Source organism: Prosopis cineraria, unplaced genomic scaffold (assembly GCF_029017545.1).
Source record: "Prosopis cineraria cultivar Desert tree isolate PC_DT_omini unplaced genomic scaffold, ASM2901754v1 PC9, whole genome shotgun sequence".
Lineage (NCBI taxonomy): Eukaryota > Viridiplantae > Streptophyta > Magnoliopsida > Fabales > Fabaceae > Prosopis > Prosopis cineraria.
Window position 1 is genome coordinate 21,730,521 of NW_026555340.1, and position 26,167 is coordinate 21,756,687.

At 31.1% G+C, this 26,167-nt stretch overlaps 3 protein-coding genes and 1 pseudogene across 3 annotated transcripts; 3 read left to right on the forward strand and 1 right to left on the reverse strand.

The window, feature by feature from the left end:
- Nucleotides 1-310: 310 nt before the first annotated feature.
- Nucleotides 311-6,028, forward strand: LOC129319666 (phytochrome B-like; annotated as a pseudogene).
- Nucleotides 6,029-11,563: 5,535 nt separating this feature from the next.
- Nucleotides 11,564-12,602, forward strand: LOC129320876 (glycine-rich cell wall structural protein-like). Its single transcript, XM_054966533.1, has one exon. The coding sequence runs from the start codon at nucleotides 11,639-11,641 to the stop codon at nucleotides 12,449-12,451; it is 813 nt and encodes a 270-aa protein (XP_054822508.1). The 5' UTR covers nucleotides 11,564-11,638; the 3' UTR covers nucleotides 12,452-12,602.
- Nucleotides 12,603-12,976: 374 nt separating this feature from the next.
- Nucleotides 12,977-15,550, reverse strand: LOC129319427 (probable pectinesterase 67). The gene is made up of 5 exons (XM_054964492.1): nucleotides 15,253-15,550; nucleotides 14,700-14,862; nucleotides 14,402-14,608; nucleotides 14,074-14,321; nucleotides 12,977-13,641 (listed from the first exon to the last, which is right to left on the reverse strand). The coding sequence occupies exons 1-5, from the start codon at nucleotides 15,528-15,530 to the stop codon at nucleotides 13,473-13,475; spliced, it is 1,065 nt and encodes a 354-aa protein (XP_054820467.1). The 5' UTR covers nucleotides 15,531-15,550; the 3' UTR covers nucleotides 12,977-13,472.
- Nucleotides 15,551-21,664: 6,114 nt separating this feature from the next.
- On the forward strand, nucleotides 21,665-22,955 carry LOC129320871 (putative ubiquitin-conjugating enzyme E2 38). The gene has a single exon (XM_054966529.1). The coding sequence runs from the start codon at nucleotides 21,837-21,839 to the stop codon at nucleotides 22,821-22,823; it is 987 nt and encodes a 328-aa protein (XP_054822504.1). The 5' UTR covers nucleotides 21,665-21,836; the 3' UTR covers nucleotides 22,824-22,955.
- Nucleotides 22,956-26,167: the final 3,212 nt, after the last annotated feature.

A 26,167-nucleotide genomic window follows, 5' to 3' on the forward strand; every position in this document is an offset into this window, starting at 1 on the left:
ATTTTTAAGTTAAAAAGTTTGTGATTTCAAATAAGATTGAACTTGCGATTTCTTACTTATCAAAAAACTTACATGCTATTAGGTTACAAAATTAATGACATTTCAATTTCATTTTCATTATTGAATACCCCTAAGGAAAAATATGTGACCCATGTAATTAGATGCAAAATTCCAAACTGCCCCTCATAGAAGATAAAAATTGCAACCCTTGCCCTGTTGCGCATATTTTTAGTGAAGGTTATTTTGGTCATTTAATTTTTAATTTTTTTGTTTTTTTAAAATCCCGTCATGCCTAAAAAACAACTAGAACATGCAATATTGTGACAAACCGACAAACTTGTGTGAGAATTTAAAGAAAGACATTTTTGTGGGTGGAGGACAAATTGTAAATTTGCAATGGATCTCACAGACGAAACTTCAAAAAAAAAAAATTGCGAAACAATATATACCTACGCGCACACATAAATTCATTAATTTGAAACGTGAAATGTATAAGAAAACCATAATCACTATAATCATCATTTTTATCTATAAAAAAAACACGCGCGCGCGCGCGCGCGTATCTCGAGACAGAAGCTGCATGTCAAATCTATCAGCTTGCAGCCTTTGATTCTTTCTTACATTCTCTTCTCATTACGTTAAGAAAATGACAAAAATTACCAACGGCGTGTGCATTAAAACTAAGATTACCCGTTTCATGAGACTCTGGATGATATATATATATATATATATATGTATAAATGTCGTCATGTATTGTAGATGGCGCCAGCCAGCGTCATACTTCAGTCCTTCCTCTGCTCTGAAGCTCCTAGCCATGTTATTCCTATTACCATCTTCGCGCCATTGCACAAAACCACCGTAAAACAAACAAAAGAAGAAGAAGACGCAGGGCATCAACTTCATTCTCCCGACTTCATACTTCAAGCGCAAGCAATCGCAGAACCAGAACCCATGATGATCATGGCATAACCTCAATCAGCAAACCTCCTGCTCGTTCCCCACATTTCAGGAAAGTATCCACCAATTCCTTCATCGACCAAGATATTACAACTTACCTATCTGATATCCAAAGAAGTGGCCACATTCAAACCTTTGGTTTTGTGATTGTCGTCGACGAGCTCTCTTTTCGGGTTATAGGGTTATGTGAAAACGCGCTGGTTTTTCTTGGTCTTGATGACCCACAATCAGTTCCGAGTCTGGAGAATTTTGGAACTCTTGAGATTGGGTCTGACGTTCGGAATTTCTTCACCCCATGTAGTGTGCTTCGGCTTGAAAAGGCATTTGAGGCTCCGGAAATGTCACAGTCGAACCGCATTTGGGTTCGTTCTAAGAATTCAGGGAAGCATTTCTATGCGATTCTTCATAGGATTGATGTTGGGGTTGTGATTGATTTCGAGCCTGCAAGAACAGAGGACCCTGAGTTATCCATTGCCAGGACGATGCAATCTCAGAAGCTAGCTGGGCGTGCAATTACAATCATTTCCTAGTGGGGATATTAAGCATTTTTGTGATATTCTAGTTGAGAGTATCAGAGAACTCACCGGCTATGACAGGGTAATGGTGTATAAACTTCACGAGGATAAGCATGGTGAGGTTGTTGCTGAGAATAAGAAACCAAACTTGGAGCCTTATATTGGTTTGCATTATACTGCTACTGATATTCCTCAGGCTTCGAGGTTGTTGTTCAAGCAGAATCGAACCAGGATGATTGTGGATTGCCATGCAACTCCTGTTCAGGTGATTCTGGATGAAGGTCTCATGCAGCAGCCTCTGTGCTTGATTGGATCAACCCTTCTTGCCTCACATGACTGTCATGCGAGTACATAGCCAATATGGGGTCAACAGCTTCATTGATTATGGCAATCCTAATCAATAGAAATGAAGGTGGTGTTAGTCATTTACCTCAATGATGAGGCTATGGAGCCTAGTTGTTTGCCATCATACTTTGGCTCGATTTGTTCCTTCCCCTTTGCGCTGTACATGTGAATTCCTAATACAGGCCTTTGAGCTCCAATTGAATGTGGAACTTCAATTGGCATCAGTGTTATTAGAGAAACAAGTTCTGAGGACCCAGACTATCTTGTATGACATGCTCCTGAGAGACTCTCCAACTGGTATTACTCAATCCCCAAGTATTATTGACCTTATGAAGTGTGATGGAGCAGCTCTTTATTAACATGGAAACTACTACCCCTTAGGTATCACCCCAAATGAATCACAAGTAAAGGACATTATAGAATGGTTGCTTACCTTCCACAGAGATTCAACTAGCTTGAGTACTGATAGTCGGACTGATGCAGGCTATCCTGGGCATCCTCTCTTGGTGATGCAGTTTGTGGGATGACTGTTGCTTATATCACAGCAAAGGATTTTCTATTCTGGTTCGGATCTCGTGCAGCAAAAGAGATCAAATGGGGTGTTTCAAAGGACAAGGCATTTGTGGAAGTGGTAAAAGGCTGGAGTTTCCCATGGGAGCATGTGGAAATGAATGCAATTCACTCTTTGCAGTTTATCCTACAAGAATCAACTAAAGATGCTGACAATAGCAATTATAAGTCTGTTGTAGATTCTCAGCCTTGGCATCTTGAGTTGAAAGGCATGGACGATTTGATTTGGATTACCAAAGAAATGGTTAGATTGACGGAAACTGCCATTGCTCCTGTATTTTCTGTAGATGTTGATGGACGAATAAGTGGGTGGAATGCAAAGGTTGCAGAATTGACTGGACTCTCAGATGAGGAAGCTGTGGGAAAGTCATTGGCTCATGATCTTGTGCATAAGGAATCTGAAGAAACTGTAGATAGCCTTATTTCTCGTGCTTTAAGAGGCAGTCATGATAACATATAATACTATTTTTCAACCCCATTCACAAGTTAACTAGATATTGAAACACTTGCTGAAATATTAGGATGATGGACGTGTAAGGCTTTAAATTTCTGGATGTCTTATCACTAATCATCCAACATACACTGAAAGGATCGTGAACTTCAAATTTTATCCCTGATTGTTTCCTATGCCAAAAAGAATGGGCTAATGTAATCATACCTCATGCGGATAAGAAAAATAAATTATTCATAGTCCCTTGCTAATCTCTTATGGTTGCAATTGATATTGTGTCTTTGAGCTTGAAAGCAGCCTGCTATCTACTACTTTGCTGTACGTTCTTGTTTTGTTATAGAAATAATATAATTTTGATAGCTTGAGTTTAATTAGTACAGGTGAAGAAGACAAGAATGTTGAGATAAAATTGAGGACCTTTGGCCTACAACACTATAAGATGGCAATTTTCGTAGTGGTGAATGCTTGCTCTAGGAAGAATTTGATAAATGAAATAGTTGGAGTCTGCTTTACTGGTCAAGATATTACTGATCAAAAAGTGGTAATGGACAAATTTATTCACTTACAAGGTCACTGCAAGGCCATTATACATAACACAAGTCCATTGGTCCCTCCCATTTTTGCATCAGCTGCTGACTTGTGCTGTTCGGAGTGGAACACTGCCGTGGAAAGGCTTACTAGTTGGGTTCGCAGGGATGTCATTGGGAAATTGTTGGTGGGAGAGGTTTTTGGTAATTTCTGTCGATTGAAGGGTTCAAATGCTCTAGCCAAGTCGTGATTGTCTTACACAATGTACTTGGTGGACAGGATACAGATAAATTCCCACTTTCATTCCTTGATCGCCATGGGAACTATGTGCAAGCTTGTTTCACTCTGCATAGAATGGTCAGATTATTGGGGCTTTCTGCTTCTTGCGAACTGCAAGTCCTGAACTTCAACAGGCTCTGAAAGTTCAGAGGCAACAGGAGAAGAAATGCCTTGTTGTGATGAAAGAATTAGCGTACATTCGTCAAGAAATAAAAAATCCTGTGAGCGGAATACACTTTACTAACTCTTTTGAAGGGTACAGAATTGACTGAGGCTCAAAATCAGTTTCTTGAGGCCAGTAATGCTTGTGAGAAGCAGTTGTTCAGGATAATATGTGATATGGATCTGGAGGGCATAGGGGACTGGTGAGATATCTGAGCAATCTTTTCAGATTGTTGGCTTTATTGCGACGCAACTAGAGTCATGAAATCCATTCTAGCCTCCTTGCTTGAATGCTGAAACTTTTAGGAAAGTACCATTTTTATATAGTATCAAGGTTTTAAAAATCAGACTAGACCAGTCATTGAGCCTGATTATACTTAACTGATTGCAGACATTTGCTGTTAACCTTATCCTATTTTCTTGCTTTAACATCCTTCTAAACTTCCTGTATCAATCTTATAAAGTGAAAAGTAATAACTTTTATCATTTTTTTTTCTCTTGGAGTAAGGTCTTTGGAGCTTTAGGAGGAGGAATTCCTACTTGGGAATGCTGTAGATGCAGCAGCGGTTAGCCAAGTGATATTATTGCTGAGAGAGAGACATTTACAGTTGATTTGTGATATTCCTGAAACAACCAAGGCACTGACCGTTTATGGTGATCAATATAGGATTCAACAGGTTTTGGCTGATTTCTTGTTGAACATGGTGCGTTATGCACCATCTCCAGATGGTTGGGTAGAAATTGATGTTGATCCTAGAATAAAACAAATTTCTGATAAACTTGCTCTTCTTCATGCTACATTCAGGTATAAAGGCCATATTTTTAAATTCCTTCATTATTATTTTGTTCCTAACAGTGTAATGATTTCAACATTACCTATTTACTTAGCACCATAGTTTACACTCGAACTTGGTGTCAGTTAAGAAATTGATGAATCTGACATAAAAATTTGGATGAAGATGTGACAAGGCAAAATTATTTGTTTAAGAATATACTAGAGTGATCAAAAAAAGTTATGTTTAAGGTTAAAATTATCAGAATATAGTATTAATTCTCAAGGAGTGGATGTATACTAGAGTGATCAAAAAAAGTCATGTTTAAGGTTAAAATTATCAGAATATAGTATTAATTCACAAGGAGTGGATGTGTACCTTGAATTATGAACTTCAAAACAGAATTCTGGTTTGGGTGGGTTACATATTTGCTGCTTTTTCCAACCTTGGGACTGTGATTTAAACATTACTTGTTTAAGTTGCTGTCATATCATCAAATTTAACCCCCCCCCCTTTTCATTTTCTTAGCAAGGAATTAGTTAAGAAAATAATCTATTTTTCCCAGCAATGATTGCATAGTGAAATGTGGGTTGGTCAACAGACTTGTAATTTTCTTTGCTAAAAATTGTTGTATACCCTGAAAATGAGGCTTGTTATTTATTTTTCCTTATGTTTTCTTCAATGTTCTACATTTGCTCATAAAAAGTGATCAAACCAGAAAAAGATCTCAAATACCAGTATTTTAGCAGAATACAAGGTATTATTCCATTCTTATCTATGTGCATCTATCTATCTATCTGCAACATGGAATTTCGTCCCAAAATGATTCCTCATTAGAAGGTGTAAAAAATTGAATCAATCATTGAACTGATCAAGGTACTAATTTAAGAGTTAACAGTCAAAATGGTTGTAAAAAAATTATTTTATTAAATTAGTCAAGATACTAGTTTAATGATTTACCAGTTCAACCAATCAGATTGACCTAAATTTCCATACTATTGTCATTTCTACTGGTTGGTGAGTAACTGTGATTTTGCTTCTGTGAAGAATGGCATGTCCTGGTCAAGGTCTTCCTCCTGAGCTGATTGAAGACATGTTCCATGGTAGTGAGTGGAGGAGTCAGGAAGGGTTAGGGCTTAGCATGAGCAGGAAAATACTGAAGCTAATGGATGGTGAGGTCCAATATATCATGGAGGCTCAAAGATGCTTCTTCTTGATTGTTCTTGAACTACCCTTGATTCGTTGAGCCTCAAAAAGTTAATCGGTAACAGCTACCAGATATTTAATGATACATGTTCGTGCATTGTTGAGTCCAAAATGAAAATAGCTCTCCTGGCATGTTCTTTTTTCCATACACAAAGTTCAAACACTATCGCGTGTTGATGGCTAGATACTTCATTGATTGTACTATGTATGCTCACCTAACAAGGCAAGCAGATTAGTTTAAATTGCTGCTAAATGTAACCTTAAGCCTCTGTGATTAATGATAAAATTAAGCAATTGGAAATTAAAAGAGAAGTAAAAGCACACACCAATATCTTAACCTAATCAACGAGAATTTCTTAACTTGGTCAGCAAATACAATCATAAAATAAAATAAAATAATTATAACAAATCATGTGAATTTGAAGTAGCCAAGAAGCATTGGTTCAGTGGCATGAACTCCGGGTTGCTACACGGAGTTTGGAGCTCAATTCCCATGTAACCAAAAAGGAGGATTTAAAATAGAATTTGGTATAATATCATTGAGAGACTTCTGAAATGATTTAATATCAAACAAAAAATTGTAACAAGTAAATGTTAACAATTGATAAGTAAAAGTTCAAGTTTTGACAAGTATTAGATTCCATCTAAATCCTTAGTTGATATTAAATTATTTTAATAATCTTTCATTAATATTCTCCCAAAGAATTTGGTGGGGGGATGGGCATGTGATGTGTGTGTGCTGTGTTAGTGTGCAAGGAGTGTAAGTGATGCATGTGTGTCTCCGTACTTGTAGTGAAGGGTTAGATAGGACAGAAGGAAAACAAAAAAAAAAAAAAAAGAATTGGAACTAAAATCTCAAACAAACACAATCAATTAATCTAAATTATCACTAGCAATGTCAAGACTAAATGGAAATAATTTTTTTTACAAAATTATTTCAATGACTCTCATAGGCATTTTAATTATCATGCGGTCTCATAAAATACACAAATTATTGTCAACTCCAAAATCTTTTTTTAAATTAAACTTTATGTATATAATTATTAAAATACTCTTTTTCTTTTTTTTATTTTTTCTTTTTTCTTTTTGGTAGGTGCTCTGTGGCCGATCAACTATCCAGAACTATGGTGTTCGGCAACAGATGGGTTAAGTTTTTTTAAAAAACAAAAAAATAAAGGTATTTTAGTAATTATATATATAATTTATTTACAAGTAAAATAATTGAAATTTGAAAGTAGTTTATGTATTTCATAAACAAAGGCACTTTGTAATGACCAATAAAAGTTAAGGTTAGCGAATATGGCTAGTTTGTTATTCACAATGTTGCACACTAATATTCAATCTTGTTAAAAAAAAATAATTACATTTAATGTTCGATTGTATTTCAAATAAGCTATTAACAATATAAGAAAGAGAGGGGGGGCTTTGTAGTGATTTATCCTTCTTTTTGTCATTAACGAAACTTGAAGACCACCATGACCACGTGTTGGCAGTTAGATACTTCTATGATCATATTGTTGTAGTCTATATGTTGCATGTTAATTTTCTGCTAAAGATAATCTTAAGCCTCTTTGATAAATGATAAAGTTATGGCATAGAGGAGACTCTTAGGTCGACCAATTTAATTTATTTAAGATAAGTTGGCCAAATAATTTATAATATGTCAAAATTAGGTCTCATTGAAAACCTAACTCACATGCTTGCGTACTATATGTATTAATGATCAATTTGAGTATTTCTACAGTGTCAAGTGTTATGGATCTGTATGCTTTGGTTGAATCTAATCTCCAAACTTCACAAATTTAACTACACATGGAAGTTGGAACATTTGGAGGGGTAAAAAAATAAATTATTATAATATGTGAATTTTACATATAGTAACATTTTTTCTTTCATTATCTATGGCTAGATAATCACATAACTACAAAATTTATATTTTTAAATGTGATTAATGAAGGAGTCAAATTCAAATATTCTTGACCTGATTAAAATAACTGTATAAATATATTTTCTGCATTTATACGAATATTATCATAGATATTCCCAAAAACATTCAAATATTGAAATATGATGTATGCTTGTTAATTCTCGAAACAATTATGATCTCTCAATTATGATCTCTCACACATACAATACCATGATCAATAACATTACCATATCAATATATATACATATATATAACTATATAAAAATTGAAGGAAACATTTTAAACTGTCAAAAATGCAATAATATCCACTTTACTTATTGAAAGAAAATAAAGTTTACATATTATTTTGTGTTGTATTATTGACCTTTGGTGCAAGATCACATGAGTTGCCTCCAGCTATTGTCCATTACCTTTGAAAATGAAGGATACCTATCTCCATATATCATATATATATATTATCTTCTTCATCTTGCAAGCTGTATCCAATTTAACCTCGTTCGTATTCACTACGCTTTTATTGTTCACGCTATGTTAAATATTTGGAAAATTTGTTTTAAGGGTCAAATTCAAAAGTTATTTTTCTTAAAAACTCTTAATGGTAAATACTTCTATTCATAAGATTCTTAGATAGATCAGGTACATCATATTATTCATAGCCTGTCCAATAAAAACATATCATGTTACACCAATTCAATCAAATAAAATCTTGTGTATTATTATTTTTAATGACTTTATTTTTAGAATAGAGTTTTTTTAGAAAAAATTAATCATTTGATCCCTATACTTTTAATCTAATTATAATTTAATTTAAATTTTGACTCGTTGTAACTCAATTTTTATAGTTTTAACTCAGTTGTAACTTAGTTCTAAAATTTTGTCTCTGCAATTCAATCTCCATAATTTTTTAAAATATAAAATTATAAAGATTAAATATTTTAATATTTAATCTTTTAATTTTTATAATTTTTATAAAATATTAAAAGGTTTAGTAATCTAAAACATTACTACATAATTTTAATATTTATAGTTTTATTTTTAAAATATAATGACCAATATTTAAGTGGTTGAAACTATAAGAATTAAATTACAAAAGTTAAAGTTTAAGAATTGAGTTACAACTGAATCAAATTTTTAAGAATTGAATTATAATGAGTCAAAATTTAAGAATTGAGCCAAAACTATAAAGACCAAATGATTAATTTTTTTTTATGGAAGTAAAGTTTAGGGGTGAGTTGGGTGTTGGAGCCTCACTAAAGTCAGTACATGCCTCTAGGCTTAAAGAATGTTTACAGATTACCCACTAACAAAGTTCTTACATTCATAACGGGATTTAATCCACGACCTTGAAGGTTACAAGCAAAATCCTCACCAATTCAACCAACTTTTGTTTGTAGTTTCTCTTCAATTTCTTACCTTTTCTAGCTTTATCAACATCTAGGGTTTATCACCTGATATGATATGTTTTTATTAAACAAATCATGAATAACATGGTGTACCCGTTTTATTTAAGAATTTATCACACAAATAAGTGTGTGTACTTGTAAATTTTGTTATGTTTGAATTATAAATAATAATAAAAATATTTTTGAAAACTTTAACACAGAGGGAATTGGGTTTAGTCAATAAACTCTAGCATAGTTTTATAATAAAAGTACGCATATTTGATAGGAATAAAATTGATGAGTTATTAAATTTTTCAACAAAATTATTGATAAGCTTTAAAGTCTTTTCTTAATTTTGAAAAAATATATATTGAAAATGATTTACAAATAAGATTTAAGTTTTAAATATGAAAATTTTTAATATAAGAGCTTTACATAGGTCAATTGTTGAATTCGAATTATATATACTATTCGAACAATACTTTCTAAACGTTAATAATAACAAAAACAAAACTCTAGTGTCGGTTAAACCTAATGTTGAGACTGAGTACTTTTTTCATTCATAAAATTAATCAAACTAAAAACATCATAATATATATAGACACACACACTTTATATTCTTATCATACACAACACAAGAAGAAATTAAACCTCAAAGCTGCAATGGAGGCTGCATGCCTAATAATAATAACGAAAAGTTTCTACGATTGGAAGAAATAATATCAAATGGAGATTCTGGTTAAAGTAAGCTCATGCTGTTACCATAAATAAATAAACAAATAAATATGGATTTAATTATAATTAGTTTAGACTATAATAAATGATACACATGGTGGGACAAGCTTAGCACGTTATGAAATGGTTAAGTGTCGAATATATGTGGACTTCATTTATTGGTGAGTTTCGCAATTATTTGATTTTTTGCAGTTTCAGTACTTCAGTTGAACAACTTTGCAAGGCATTTAAAACAATCAATGCATTAACCATTGGATTCACAATCCTTTGAGGATTAGTGACGGCACCAAAAATGTGTTTAAAAATCAAAAACTTATGATTAATCAACTTAGCTTTTTTTTTTTGTCAAATAACTTGAAAAAAAAGGTACTGAAAGCACAACTTCAGCCATTTTTATATTATAAGATATTAAGGTATATATACCAATTTTTTTATAAGAAATAGTGTTTCTAACTACATATATCTATTTCTTTTTATTTTACATAAAAATTACTGTTCTATTATTTCTTTAATTTTATCTGAATGTTGAATAAAAATACGTCATTGTTAATAATATAAAACAGGTTACAAATTATATGTAATTTTTTATTTCATATTCGTAAAACTTATTTCAGAAAATAAATTTTTTGGGGGGGGGGGGGAACTAATTCCAGAATCCAGATTGTCAAAAGCAAAACAATAGAACCAACACGCAAAAGTGAATGTGATTGACGTGAAATTTGCTCATCGTGATCTGTTCTCCAACTGAATAACTAAGTTGGTAAAAAGAATTGAATGCACAAGGTTGCGTCAAGATTTTCTCAAATCTAAAGATCTTATACTCAAAATTCAAAGCACTTGACGGTACTCCCTCCGACACATTTTATTGTAAGTTTTTTAAAAAAATTGTAAATAATAATAAAATTAATTAAATACAGTTGAAAATTAATTTCTTTAAAATATTATATATATATATAAACTTCTATCTTTTGTTTGATAAGAGGATATATATATATAATATATTTAATACGGAGTAAAATAATAAGAGATAATTTTAGAATAAGTGTAATTAATGAATCATTATTTTAAAAATATTATATTATAGAATATCAATTAAAAAAATCTTATAATAAAATGGGACATACATTTCTTAGATTTATAAATTAAAAAAGTGGTTGGTTTCTTAATTAGATTTTGTGCTCTAGATGGCCAAACATTAGTAATTTTCATAAGTAGTGTGGTTAATACTATATTAGTACCACACCCTTTTTAAAATTATAAGACACTTTTAAATAAAATTAAGCATACCAATAAAGTTTATTAAATATACTTTACATCCTTATTTTTTCAAAACAAAAAAAATAAAATTTCAAAAATATCATTCATTTAATACTCTATTGATGAAAAAATATTAAAAATGATAATATATGGAAAGGGTAATATTAAAAAAGTATTATTATGAAACTCTATTTTTTATTAAAGTGTCTTATATTTTAATATATTAGATTTTTTTAAAAGTGTTTTACATTTTAAAATGAAGGTAGTACTACTTAGTATGGTACTTATAGTAGCTGAGAGTTGAGACAAAGCAATAATGAATTCACCGCCCAATAAAAATGTCTTCTGAACAAGTTTGAATTTTCATGCCAAGTGCTTGATGAAAAATATCATAAAAGTCCTTCTTTGTCAAAGTGAAAGAGAGATCTCAACCAAGATTATTAATTGCAAATCATCCTCCTTGGCTCTATAAATACTTCATGTTGCTTGGCCTCCTACTACAAGAAAGGCAAGGCTTTAGTTGGTTTGAGTGTTTCTTTATTTGAGTGAAAATGGGGAGATCACATCAATATGTTGGAGTACTTGCTTTAGTGCTAATATTGGTCATAGGAACAGTAGAATGTCACTTTAAAAAGAATGAGAAGTCAGTGGAGAACTTTGGAGAAGGTGATGGCTTGGGTGGTGGACTTGGAGGTGGTGCTGGAGGTGGCGGCGGAACAGGAGGAGGAATTGGTGGAGGTGGCGGAGCTGGTAGAGGTGTTGGAGGTGGCTTTGGAGGGGGTAAAGGTGGTGGAGTAGGAGGAGGTATTGGAGGTGGGCATGGTGGTGGAATCAGTGGAGGTGGCGGAGCTGGTGGTGGTGCAGGTGGAGGCTTTGGAGGTGGTAAAGGTGGTGGAGTAGGCGGAGGGATAGGAGGTGGTCATGGTGGTGGTGCTGGCGGTGGAATAGGCGGAGGAGCTGGTGGTGGTACAGGTGGAGGTTTTGGAGGTGGTAAAGGTGGTGGAGTAGGAGGAGGTATTGGAGGAGGACATGGGGGTGGAATTGATGGAGGCGGTGGAGCTGGAGGTGGTGTAGGTGGAGGCTTTGGCGGTGGTAAAGGTGGAGGAGTAGGTGGAGGGATTGGAGGCGGTCATGGTGGTAGCATAGGAGGAGGAGCTGGCGGAGGTGGTGGTGCTGGAGGTGGTGCAGGTGGTGGCACAGGAGGTGGCATAGGAGGAGGAGGTGGTGGAGGTGGTGGTGCCGGTGGAGGCTTTGGAGGTGGCAAAGGTGGAGGAGTCGGAGGAGGACTTGGTGGTGGTGGCGGTACTGGTGGGGGTTTTGGAGGTGGTGCTGGTGGTGGCGGAGGAGTTGGTGGTGGTTACTAATTTTACCAATCACATAGTTCTAAACTTATAAATCTCTAATACGTTGAAGTCTTATATGTATCCATGCAATATGCTAGCTAGTTAGCTACATGAAGATGCAACTACATACGCATCATATATATCAATGAAATAAGTGTTGAGTTTTTGGCTTGTTCGGTCTGTCTTTAATATTCATCTTTTATTCCAATAATTTGATCATTGAGTAACACAATTTAATTTTGATTCTTATACAAGCAAAATAAGAATTAATTATTGCAAGAAAGGCGAATCCAAAATTCATCACATGGGGGCCATAATTGAAATTATATCTAAATGTGGGAATCATAAATAAAATTTTATCCAAATGTGGGGAGCTAACAATGATTTTACATTTTTATAAACAAAATTATATTTATTTAAAAAAATTTGAATGACCCCCTAAATTTGTGACTGTTGCAAGAAGTTAATTAATCCTTAATCTAAGCAGATTTGCCTCAAAAATTATTAATGTACTATATATAACAAAATATTATTTCTAAATATCAGTAACTAATTAAGTGGAACAATATATTGATCATCTTAGAAACCGAGGTCATTAACAATAAATTAACTTGACAACAATTTTGTTATGAAAGAATCATAAAATATAAAGGCAGCAAGTTTCTGGTTTACATAGTACAAATCAACTTCAAGAACAACACCTAAGACCTAACAGCCCAAGAATCAGATGCACAATTAAATCCCTTGATCTGAAGCTAGTAATTGAGCATATACAAACTAGAAATTACAATCATTGTGCCTTTTTATATAAATTAGTCGGAGTTACATGGAGTGATCTAGCTAAGTACATGCATAGTGAACGATATTTCAACTGTAGTTTAAAATTAACAACGGATCATCATAAAGGAATTGAAACCTCCATGCAGACACTTACGTACGTACATCGGAGTCTTCAAACGACAGATGGCATGGTTGAGAAGTATATCTGTCAACGAGATCGATATACATACATATATATATATATATATATATCTTCATGCGATCATATAGATGAAGTTGATAGCCAAGCAGGAAGCCATTCCTTGCCATCAATATAATCGACAGACATGAAGGGTTCGGCTTCTTTTTCAGTGAGCTGTTTGGACCAACTAGCTCGTTTTGTTGTATTAGCTCCAGGTCCAAAGGTCTTGTACTCCCCATGGTATAAGTGCCTGATCATGCACGCAGTTTCAATCATCTTAATATTAATATTATTCACCCAAAAGAATAATAAAATCAATCACTCATTATGATTTCAGCAAGTCTTTTGTACATATTTGGAGTCCAAAATAAGGGCTCAGATTTTGAAAATTAGAATAATTTTATATAAAATAATAAACCTGACCTGAAAAAATAGGCTCAAACTATTTATAACTAGCTAACTTTATCTTCAAAAAAATTAGATTTTTTTATTTTTAAATTAAATTTAAACTTTAGAATATACATGATGGTAAGATGATCTTTGATTCGTTATCTATAATCAACTTAGGGCTATAGGGATATTAAAGGTCCTTGGCACATCCAAAATTAAAGAGTGTTGATTCAAGTGAGCAATTGATTAAGTAATGGGGAAATTAGTAAATGAGAAGAAGCTAGGGACATACTCTGTGGAGCCGGCATAGCTCCAGTGGGCCCAGCCCTCAGGAACAACAGTGGCAGAGAGATAGACTTTGGCAAAGATGACCCTCGAATAAGGACCCTTTGCCCTCCCTAGGTGGGTCCCACCAATGCCATACACCTTCCCTTTCACGAACACAAACCCACTTGCCTCTGATTCGGACTCTCTGTTCTGTGCTGTGATTGACCCCTTTATCGCTGTCCTCTTGTCATCTATCACAAATATCTCACATTTCTGCATCCACCATCATATTCATAAATTTCACTTCTAATACGACATAGAAAGATGAGTGATGCATGCATGTGTATACGTACATGGAAGAGGGATCTACCACGGCCGAAGATGAAATCAATAGAACCTTGAATGTAACATTCTTCATAGTAATGTCTGCCTTTGTAATCAAAGAGAGTATTGTGAGTACTGTAAAGTGCACAGTGATAGAATGCCACTTTATCTGCTCCTACAAATGCTGCTACTGATTGATTCTGTGATGTATAAGCAACCCCAGTAGGTGCCTCGTTCTGCAGTTAATTAATTAATTAATTCAAAATGATCAATAACAGAAAGATTAATATATTCGAAGAGGAGTATGTATATATATATATAGTTGACCTTGATGCTGACTCCAAAGATAATGACGTCATGAGCTTCGACTTTGAAAGTTGCTGACTCTATATTATCAATAGAACTCTGAGACCAAACTATCGCAGTTTTTCCTCTTCCATTTCCTCTCAAGAATATATACGGCTTGCTCTTCGGTATCGTTATCTTCTCTCTTCATCACAATCAAAATCATCAAACTAAACATATCTCTCGAGTGCACCGAGTCTAAGTAATAAGCAGCAGTACTTGTTCATAACTTCTAATTGCAGCTTCAAACCTAAATAAACTGTTTGGTTACCACTACACACATGTTATATATATTTTAGTACGTATTTAGATGTACAATTGTGTACTTTTTTCCCCTAAAATGGATGATGACTTTCGTTCATAACTGAACATGCAAGTTTCTCGATGCATTGTGTATATGAAGTTTAAGGAATAGATAGTATTATATTGTTCATAATTTTTGAATAAGACAACTTCAAAAACTCGAATGAATTGTATGATTAACCCTAAAAAGATGTTACATTTTATGCGCATACATATGGATGTGTATATATACCTGTATACTCCTTTCCTAACATGGACGATGACCCACTGAGAATTTCCTTCAGGAATAGAATCTATGGCGGCTTGGATGGATTTGAATTCGCCTTCGCCTTCGTCGTCGACCTTAATGGTTCGATTCGTGGGAATATTTTTTGTTAATAAAGGAGAATCTATGACTAAATCTTGAACCTCGATGGCCCCAAGAACATAACTAGGGAATGTGGCCAAGAACAACAAAATGAAACACAAAAATGGTTTTATTATGAACAATGAAGATGACAAAGAAACCATTTTTTTTCCTCTGAAATGGGTAAATTTTCTGAGAGAGAAATATTGATGTTTTGGTTTGTGTGTGGCTCCAAGTTATAGAAGAAGGAGAGAAGATGGGAGGTTTTCTTAATTAAGTGCGAAGGGTTTTATTTAGATATTAATTAAATAGGATACTTTTGAGTGTTGTTTAATTGAAAGAAGGGATTTTTGTTAGGTGTTTTATTTGGTGGTCTATAATTAAGGTCATCCACAGGTTGATCTTGCGGCTTACATGTAATAACTAATAAGTCCCTTCGTTAAGTTTCAATTTCTATTCTTAATTTCTGGCCTCTCGGTTAAAAGAATCAAAGATTAAATATAGGAGGAGATATAACATCCAATTAACCAACAATTTCGTACATGTGTCTAAATTCACAGAATTTTTTAGGTAGAAATTGTGTCAAACAACAATCACTAAAGTCCACTAGCTATTAAAAAAAGTAATATATTTTTCTTACTTAGAAAATGTTTTAAGTTTAGTAAAAGAGGCTGACCCCTTTTATGGTGAATCAAATTTTCATTAAAAAAAGTGATCACATCTAATATCCGACTATTAGAGATATTCCCGTAGCCTTATGTCTGGTGTGCTCAGCCCAACCTAACCTGAAAAAAAATTCGGGCAAATTTGTGCCAGGCTAATGATCGAGTCAAATCATGCATCAAGCTAAGCATGATGCCCTACCCATTTGACCTTCCCCAAAATATATGCAAATTTTTTTTATGTATTTAAAAATTGTATGTATATAATATAATATATATTATTGATACACATCATTATGAGGAGAAGGGAGAGCGACCTTATAAAACAATCAAATATTTTCCTTTCCAATTATTTTGTATGTAATCAAGGATATAGTGTTAAGACTTACTGTAGAATTTATATTTGAAGCTGGAGAGCTCGCACTTTTTATGTTGTGGATTTTAGGAACATGGATTATGACATGGAATTAATCACGGAGTGATGAATTATAGACTTGTGGTGTAGCATTTATATTTCTTGTAAAATTATGCTTTAAAGTGTTTATTAGATCTTGATTTAGCAAAATCTTTTTTCACATACCATGACAAGGGCATTGCCATTTGGGCAAGTCGTCCAATACATAGTGTTTAGCCCATTCTGTCTGGCCCAAAATTTTAGGGCTTTTCACAAGCAAGGCTAGACAACAAGTTGCAAAAGTACAATCCATCTATATATTCTGTTCTTTAGGCAGGGACCCTGCCTTGTCCATATACAACTCCACAGCGATTGTGTCTCGAATGAAAATAAGATTTTTTTTCTAAATAATAATTGTGTGCTATTAAAAAATTGAACACAGTTTCTAATATTTCTAACTAAAATTATCTCCACAGTCTACATTGATTTTGTACGAAACTTTATCATGAAATATATACACATATATTTCACGATAATAAAGTGTCGATATATATATAATCTATTTCTCAATAGGAAAATTTCACTAGGAAAATCTGTGAGGATACCCTTCAAAATTAATTACGAGATCTAAAATTATGGTTTTGGAAACTCGCATCTAAACACCTCCAATTATTCCAAACTCCATTTGCCTTCTGAAGTTCATAAGTTAATTTTTTTCTCCATTTGAGAATCGATTCTCAACAATGTTCAAGCATTTCCTATTTTTTCCTATCTTTATAATTGATTCCGAAAAATTATTCAAACACCTTTAATTAGCAAAGTCAATTACAAAAAATATTATCCAAACATTATCATATTTTAATTTGTTAATCAATTTCTTATAGTTAATTTTTCAATAGTGAAATTCAAACACACCTAGAATCATTGCACGTTATGGTGTAAAATTGGTGCCAAAAGTTCTCACGGAATTCTCTCACTGTTTTAATCCATAAGAGTTCATAATTTTTTTTTTTTGGATAAGTAACACGTTTGCCTGCATGCATATAAAATCCATAGCAAGGAACACCAATTAAAGCTTTTTCCATTGTTGTACCTTCTGATCTATTTTGGGTTCGTTAGGATATTCCTCCGAAAAAATTAATTATAAAAAATTGATTAATATACTTTATTTTGAATAGAACTGATTATGTTATGCATTACATAATTTATTAATAAAATTAATTAATAAGAGTGATTGTAAATAGATTTGAAAGGTAAAATTGAAAAGCGTAATTAAAAATTAGGTAAAATCTTAATTTTGTGAAATCATATCAAAACACTTTGTTACATTTTAAAATCAATTATTAACTTAAAATTATGATTTTCTTCTTTTTAGGAAAACATAATTTTTTTATTCATAATTAATTTTTACATGTAACAAATGTCTTTGAATATATTTTTACACAATCATAGTCATGACCTTTAAAATTTATTAATAATGAAATCCGAACAAGCATTTTGTGCACTATTTCTTGATTTTTAAGGGATTGTGAGTACTTTTGGGTCATCTACCCGAATTTCCTCAAAATGCAAGCAAATAACAATCCCAGTGTCGAAAGAGATCAAAGGAAATTATATGGGCTAAAAATGAGGGCAAGATTTGGGCTAATATATTTAGTTAGTATTAAACTTTAAATTTAAAATTCATGATATAAAATTTTTTATTTAAATAGTATGAAAAATTTCAAACCCAAAAATAATAAAAAGAGGGTTATAAGAAATGAAAACAAGAAAAAAAAAATAAAAAAGTTAGAATAACTGACATTTCAAATAATTAGGATATGTAATAAATTTGAAATTATAAAAAAATAAAATATAAAATATAGTCAAATCCTAATCTATAAATTTTCATAAATCTAAATGATGAAATTGATCCAGATCCAAATTTAAGTCTAAATCTTCCTACATTCAAGCTAAAATTAAAAATTTGGAAACAAACACATGAATATAGGAAACAGAGTGGATGACGCATGCACACTGTAAGTAAATGAAAAATTAAAGATTATTTATGCAAGCTTGTTATATAACCGAACGCTAGGGGCTACTACAATGCAAGTGTGCGAAACTCGATAAGTAAATGTTGTAATAATAAATAAAATAAAGATATAGTTAAAAATAATAATTCTAAGAACTACAAATTATTGCTTATATTTCTGACCAAGTAAAATCTCTTTTTTATATGACACTTTTTATATTACCCTTTTTTATATCTATAATTGAATTAATATAAAATGTCAAAAACAACTATAGCAAAAAAAAATTGTTTTTGTAGTTAGTGTCTTGGTATACCCTATCCTGTCCTCCCCTCCCTGAACATTTTCAGAATTAATTTTATTAAAATATCTTTAAGGCTTTGGACTCGGGCCTCAAAAAATTGCAATTCTGGTGCAAGAAAATAGGTATGACGGATAGGATGTGATAAAGGAGAAACATATCTCAATAATATAATATAGTAAAATTAGGAAAGAAAAAATTACACAATTCTATAACTTTAAGATGCCTATTTTATATTCCATCAATCTCAAATTATAAAATAAAATTAAAAGTATGTTATTGTCTTAAAATATAAAAAAATTAAAGAAAAATAAAATTTTATTAATAATATATTTTAATGTTATCTTTTAAATAAAAAATTAAAATAATATTGTATCACAACAATTATATATTTAAAGATAATTTTAAAAGTCTACAATTATGTTTTGATAAAGTAAATTTATAAAATATTATTATTATATTTTTATTGATATGTGTAACCCTTTTCAACTTTTTTATATAGTATATGTTTTGGAATTTTGACACCTCAAACAACACTACTTTTGTGTTTCATATTTCTAACACGATTTTAGATGAACTTGCAATTTAAGGTGTTTGCAACCAAAAAAAAAAAAAACACTTGCAAGCAAGGGAAAGTTCCAAGCATAGGAATAAATTTACTCCATCTGTCCATCAGGTGCTATTTATGAAGTTTCAAGTGTGTGTATATATATACCCTCTTCAATATTATTTATAAGTTATTTTTAATATGTTTCATTAAAATTAGAAAAATTTTTAAAGTTTATTACATTTTTTAAAAAAATTAATAATTTTATAATTTACTCCTACTAAATATATCTTCATAATTTAATAATATTTTTTTCTTACCAATATTTTATAACGTTGAAAAGAAATATAAATATTCACATGGAGTTATTCTTTTTTTTTTTTTGTGAACAAACTTTGTTAAGAAAAACTAGGTAAAAAATTACAACATTGAAACCCAAGAAAATAGGAAAACTATTCATCTTGAGATATTCAAACTCAAACAAAATAGCTATAGAATTTAAAATGTTTTTTAAATATAAAAGTTTCATTTAAAACAAATGAGAGAGTTTGAAGCTTAAAAGCTTTCTTTTAATGTGATTTTTAACTGAAATCCTTAAATTTTGAAAGTTTGGTGGAGTGGATTGATTCTTTATGAAAGGATAAATTGTTAATTCAAATTGAAAATTTTAAATGTTAATTTACAGTTATTAAACACTAATTATTTTGAACAATTTAAATTAATATTTCTTAGTTTGTAAATAATGTAACTTATTCACATATTTAATTTTATACATGAATTTATTAATTACACAGCTCACCCAAAGAAAGACTTTGGAATATCACAGGATATTATCCAATTTGATCAGTAGACTAATTCTATTATGAGAAGATATCTAATTTGATAAAAAAAATCTATACTATTATTATTTTTTATTTTGAAAAATGCAATGCGTCAATAATTCTAGTTTGCACTTAAAAATTATATAAATTTTAACAATATTTGACTTATCCCTTGTGAGAATAAGTGGTATTATTTTGTCACTTTGGAAATTTAATCCACTGATTTCATCAATTAGGAGTAGCCAGCACAATTTTCAACGAAAAGTTAAAGAATTTGTAATATTGCTTGAATAGAGAATATTCATCATATTTCATTTTATTAAAAAAATTATCACACACATGTTGAGTTATGTGTGTGTGTTATTTTTGTTAAAGATCAATAATGTAGTTTAATATTTTTCATTAACATTTTAAACATTGAAGTTCATATTTTTGTCTTTTTTTTAACATTTTCTATTAATATGATATACTAGGGAATTGAAATGATAATTTATATTTATAAATACTCCTTCCATTAAAAAATGTAACACATTTTTATTATTTTGAGGTATAATTATTATTTTTTTTAGAAGTGCCCCTATTGATGAATTACTTTATATTTAGTATAGGGTGTTTAATAGGGATAAATATAAAAAAAATGATTAGTTTAAAAGTAAATAACTATTTTATTAGAGATGAGATTCGGTTAAAAAATACTTTATATTTTTAAATGAAGGAAGGATATATTTTTACTCATTATAAAAAAAATGAATTTGGGTGACAAATTCTTAGTAAACATTATTGATATATTGTGTATCTTAATTTGAAATCAAATTATTGATATCAAATATAAAATGAAGAAAATTAAAAATTTTGTTTAGATTTAAAATTTTAATTCAGGCTTAAGTTTTAAACGATTTGTCGGTTGCCCACTTTATGATTGAGTTTCTCAATGACAAAAGGCTAGAGAAATCGTTCTCACAGTCAATATATCAAACATTGTCATATTTAAAAAAGTAATAATAAATCAATATATCAAATATCAGCAAAACATAGTTTTTGATACATTATTAATAATGATCCGCGCAATGAAATAATTAAGAGAGTAACTATACAAGTTAACATATAAACACAAGCCCTGTTTTTTTTAAAATTTATTATTTATAGCTATTTTGAAAAAAATGTGATAATTGAGAACTCCACTTTTTTTTTGCCCGGAGTGAAATCAAATTTAACATTTACTCATATATTACTCCCTTTCTATCACAATATATAATATTTTTTAAAAATTTTAATTAATTTAAAATATAAAACATTCGGTAAGTTTTATTTTTTAATTACATCTTTATTTTATCATACTCTACTAAATAATTAATAAAAATATTTTAAATAAATTAAATATTATATTTATTTCACAGGTATAATTGAACTGATGCAAAAATTTCTAGAAAATAATATTTTAACCAACTTTTTTATAAAAGGTAAATTAATCAATCGTGACATGTGGAATATGAATATGTAATATGTAATTTATTATAAGCTTTATATTTCTTACTGCTATATGATAAACTAACAAATTATTGATGCATAATTAACAGCATAGATTTTTTTAATAAAAAAAGATATCTTCTCATAACAGAATTGGACTTCTTCCAGAGTGATCTATAACAATCGCATTTTCTCTCTCTTATAAATATTAACTTTGCTTAAGCGGCTAGGCTTTACTAATTTTCCGCTCCCAAGAAGCCAAAACCATGAAGCAGGACGACGGTGACAGGAAGCTCCCCTTCCCACAATTCGACGTCGTTTCGGATTTCTCAGATCATCACTTTATGAATTCGGGTTATTCGAGTATTTCGAAGCTAGGGAAAAGCTGCTTCAAGGCGATGAGCAAGGAGTGGCGGATCCTCAGGGAGAGCCTACCCGAATCCATCTTCGTTCGGGTCTCCGAGACCCGATTCGACTTGCTTCGTGCCGCCATCATCGGCGCCGCCGGCACACCCTATCACGACGCTCTTTTCTTTTTCGACATCGTCGTGCCAGCCAGTTACCCCAGAGAACCTCCCAAGGTCCATTACTTCTCACACGGGTACCGGATCAACCCGAATCTCTACAGCGACGGCCTTGTCTGCCTGAGCCTCCTCAACACATGGATGGGCCGCCGGAACGAGCAGTGGAACGCAAAACAGTCGACATTATTGCAGGTGCTGCTATCGCTCCAAAGCCTCGTCCTCAACGAGAAACCCTACTACAACGAACCTGGAAGAAGATTGTACGGGAATGAAAAAGCATCGGAATATTACAATCAGGAAGTATTCTTCCTCACCTGTAAAACCACACTTAACTTGATTCGGTATCCTCCGAGGAACTTCGAAGCTTTGATTCGCCACCATTTTCGCGAGCGAGCTAATACGATTCTGTCGGCGTGCGATGCGTACGCGAATGGGCGAGTGGCAGTCGGGTTTTACGGGTCTAAAGGGTCGGGTCCATCTAAGTTTGAAGTCAAGAGGCAGTTTCAGGTGAATATGGAACGGGTGTATCCTCAGCTCTTTGCAGAATTCCGACGGTTGGAAGCTTGTGTGCCGCCGGCCGGCGACCGCTTGGTCGTGGAACAGAAGTCGCCACTGGCGATTGCTAATAAGAAACCAAAGAAAGGTTATTTCAAGAAGATGATCGGAAAGATCAAAGATATTTTGGGATTCACAAACAAAAACGGGAAAAAGGCAAGTTCTAAAGTTTAATTATTTAATTATTTTATAATCAATCAATTTTGGCTTCATAAATGTAATTTTTTCTAGAGTTTTTTTCCCAACATGTTTCCTGAATTTGATTTCACCTTATCACAGTTGAGTAGCACTTGCATAAGATGCTTATAAAAATAATATGCATTGGATCATCAAAGTTTCGACCGTTTATATTTATTTTTATGGAAAAATATAATTTTAGTTCATAAAATTGTTAATAATTTATTAAATTAAAAAATTGTAAAAATTGAGTTGTTTTAAATCCAAAAAATATATTCCGTGTTTTCAATTTTGTTAAACGATCTTAAAAATTATTTTTAAAAGCAAAATAAAAATAAAAGTAATTTGACAGTTAAAAAATTGAATATATTTTGAGAACATGTTTCAGAAACAAAAATAGGAAATTCATTTGCTTAATATTAACTGAAGCAAGATTTTGTCCCCGCTCGTCCCTCATCACCAAGCCGGTAGAACATCCCATTGAAGTATTGTTACACAAGTTTTTGGAGTAGTAAAATGGATTTTATCTTTTCATTTTAAGGTCAATTGAAACGGTCCAGTAAAATTCTAACTGTTGCTGCGTGCCCACGTGGGATATATAGGTGTTGTATCATGTATGAATGTGTTAGTTGGGTGAATGATAGTTTAAAAATGAGAGAGAGAGAGAGAGATTGGAGAAGGAAACGAAGAAATCCTACTCAATATTGGTTTTTTTATTGTGCATGCAAGTTTTAAATTATAAATCTATGAACATTTGTTACTTTAATTTTTTTTAATTTTAAAAAATAGTACAGTATAATTCAACTGCTGCTATTAATAAAAGTTAATTTTAATTATTAACTAATTAAAAAATAGCCAAAAAAACTTAAAAAATTACAGAAATAGATTAAAAAATTATAATAAAGAACTCAAAAACTATAAGCAATGACTTAAAAGAATTAGAGAAGGACTTGGAAATTTTATTGGTTTTTTGTATTATATTTTATGTCATTTTGTGATTAATTAACGATTAAAATTAATTTTTGTTAATGACAATAATTAAACTGCATTGTTTTTAAAAGTAAAAAGATGACATTATACAAAAATGAATTTAGGATTTTCAATATTTTTGAATTATAATTTATACACCAATTTGCTCTTTTATCTAATAAACAATGCTATTCAATTTTTTATTTTTATTTAAAGAATTATATGGATGTTGTGCATGTTCGGCCAGTCAAAATTTATGCAAACTTTATATGATCTGTGCTTTATAATTGTGATCCTAGTGCTTTGCATTATTCTTCTTATTCTGCTTAATAGGTCAAGCTCATTTATTCGATAAACAAACTTTCGTATATTACTTCATTTTAATTGTTACCTAATCCTAAACTTTATAATATAGTGGGGAAATATCAAATAATTCTTAGTAGCTATTTGCCTGGTTAAATTTTGGTCCATTAAGCCCAAGTTATGTCATGTTTTGTGCTGGAAAGTGGGCTTGGATAATATATAAATATATATATATATAAGTTAGGCCCCAAGTGGGTCGTATATTAATGGTTAACCGAGCGTTTGAAATGACAGGAAAATATGAAAAAAAAAAAAAAGTAGTGATAGCAAGACATTTTCACGCCAGCAAAAAGGTGAGTTTAAAAAAACAAGTAAGAGTAAAAAATGCCCTTTTTTTTCCTTTAATTTTTTCCTTAACTTCTTTTCACATTATTTTCTTCTTATTCCAAACAGAGCTTGAAGTTATACCAAAATAGAGTCGTGTAATTTAATGACACTGTACATCTCCTTTGAAAAGAGAAGTTGTGGGTTGATGTAGCATCAGACCCTCAAGTGGTATATATGAAGGTCAACATCTGAATTTTCATTTAAAATAATACAAAATATAAGATTTCGAGTCTTCTACTTTTAAAAATTATTTTTTATTTTCGAAGGCAAAAAAATTATTTAAATAAGTGTTTTAGATTTAAATATTTTTAAAATTATTTTCTTTTTTTAAAAAATGGAAATATTATTAGAGTTGTTTTTCTTTTCTTTTCTATTTTTAAAACATACTCCTTCCATTTAAAAATGTAAAATATTTTTAATTAAATTTTACTCCTCAATAAAGTAGTTATCTTCTTTTTAACTAACCCTATTTTTTCATATTTATTTCTATTAAATACCTTACAATAAATATAAAGTTATTATCAATAGGGACAATTTTGAAAAAGGACAATGATTATACCTCAAAAGACTAAATATGTCTAACATTTTTGAATATCCAACTTCTCAAAAAATGTCTTATATTTTTTAACAGAGGGAGTATGATTTTTGATAATTGTAAATTACTTTTAGTTATAGCCAACTACTATAATAGGTTATCACCATTAAATGACTAACATTATTGGTAATTTTTTGTTATCTCTGTAATTGTTTTTAAATTAATATGATCAAATAGATTTTTATTGTTTTGTTTTGAAAAATAATTTTTTAAAAATTAATTTACAAAATAGTTTTTAAAAATGAAAAATAAGAACAAAACTGAACAAGCCCTAAGTTGATAGTTTTTATTTTGAATTTCGTAAATTTAAATTTTACAACAACAACAAATGGAGATTATCGTGAAAGAGTTCAGAAAGCCAAAGGTGTCAATTTTAAATGTTTAACACGTGTTAAACATTTAAAATTGTTTGATTATAAGGCAAACCATGTTTGTTTACGGAATTGGATCCTCTCAACGTCCTTGCGTGGCACTCACATCCTCACTATTCAATCTATTTAGTGTCTCATATTTTTGTCATGTCATCCCACGTTGACATCAATAGTGGACCTTGGATCTTGAGCTGGGAGATAAAATCATTTACGTATTCATAATTTTAAAAAATAATAATAAAAATTATTTAATAATTATATATTTTATAAATTTTTTTTATGTGGTTTTATGTTTTGAAATCATTAAACAATTAGCTCATTGTTAATTATTTTAAATACATTTTTTTAATATAAGTTACGAGACAATCATTCATTTGTAGATTTTTTATTAGACTGCACAATTGATTTTTTACAAACTTCATAGCAGAAAAAGTTCTCTCAACTGTTGTTGTGACAATAGATAACACCATTGTTAATTTTAAAATAAGATAAATCAATGGATAAATAATATGTCTTTAGTTTCAACTAATTTTTTCGCAAATCTAATTTGAGATTTCAAAGGACACAGGTTAGATTATTATTTTTTCTTATTTTCATAAAGGTTTAATAAATGTTCATTTTTTATAAAATAATATTACTATTTGGGTGTATGAAACTTGTCGGCTACAATATATTGGGCTTCTGAGTTAAAAAAATTAGTTTTGAATCTGAGTTAA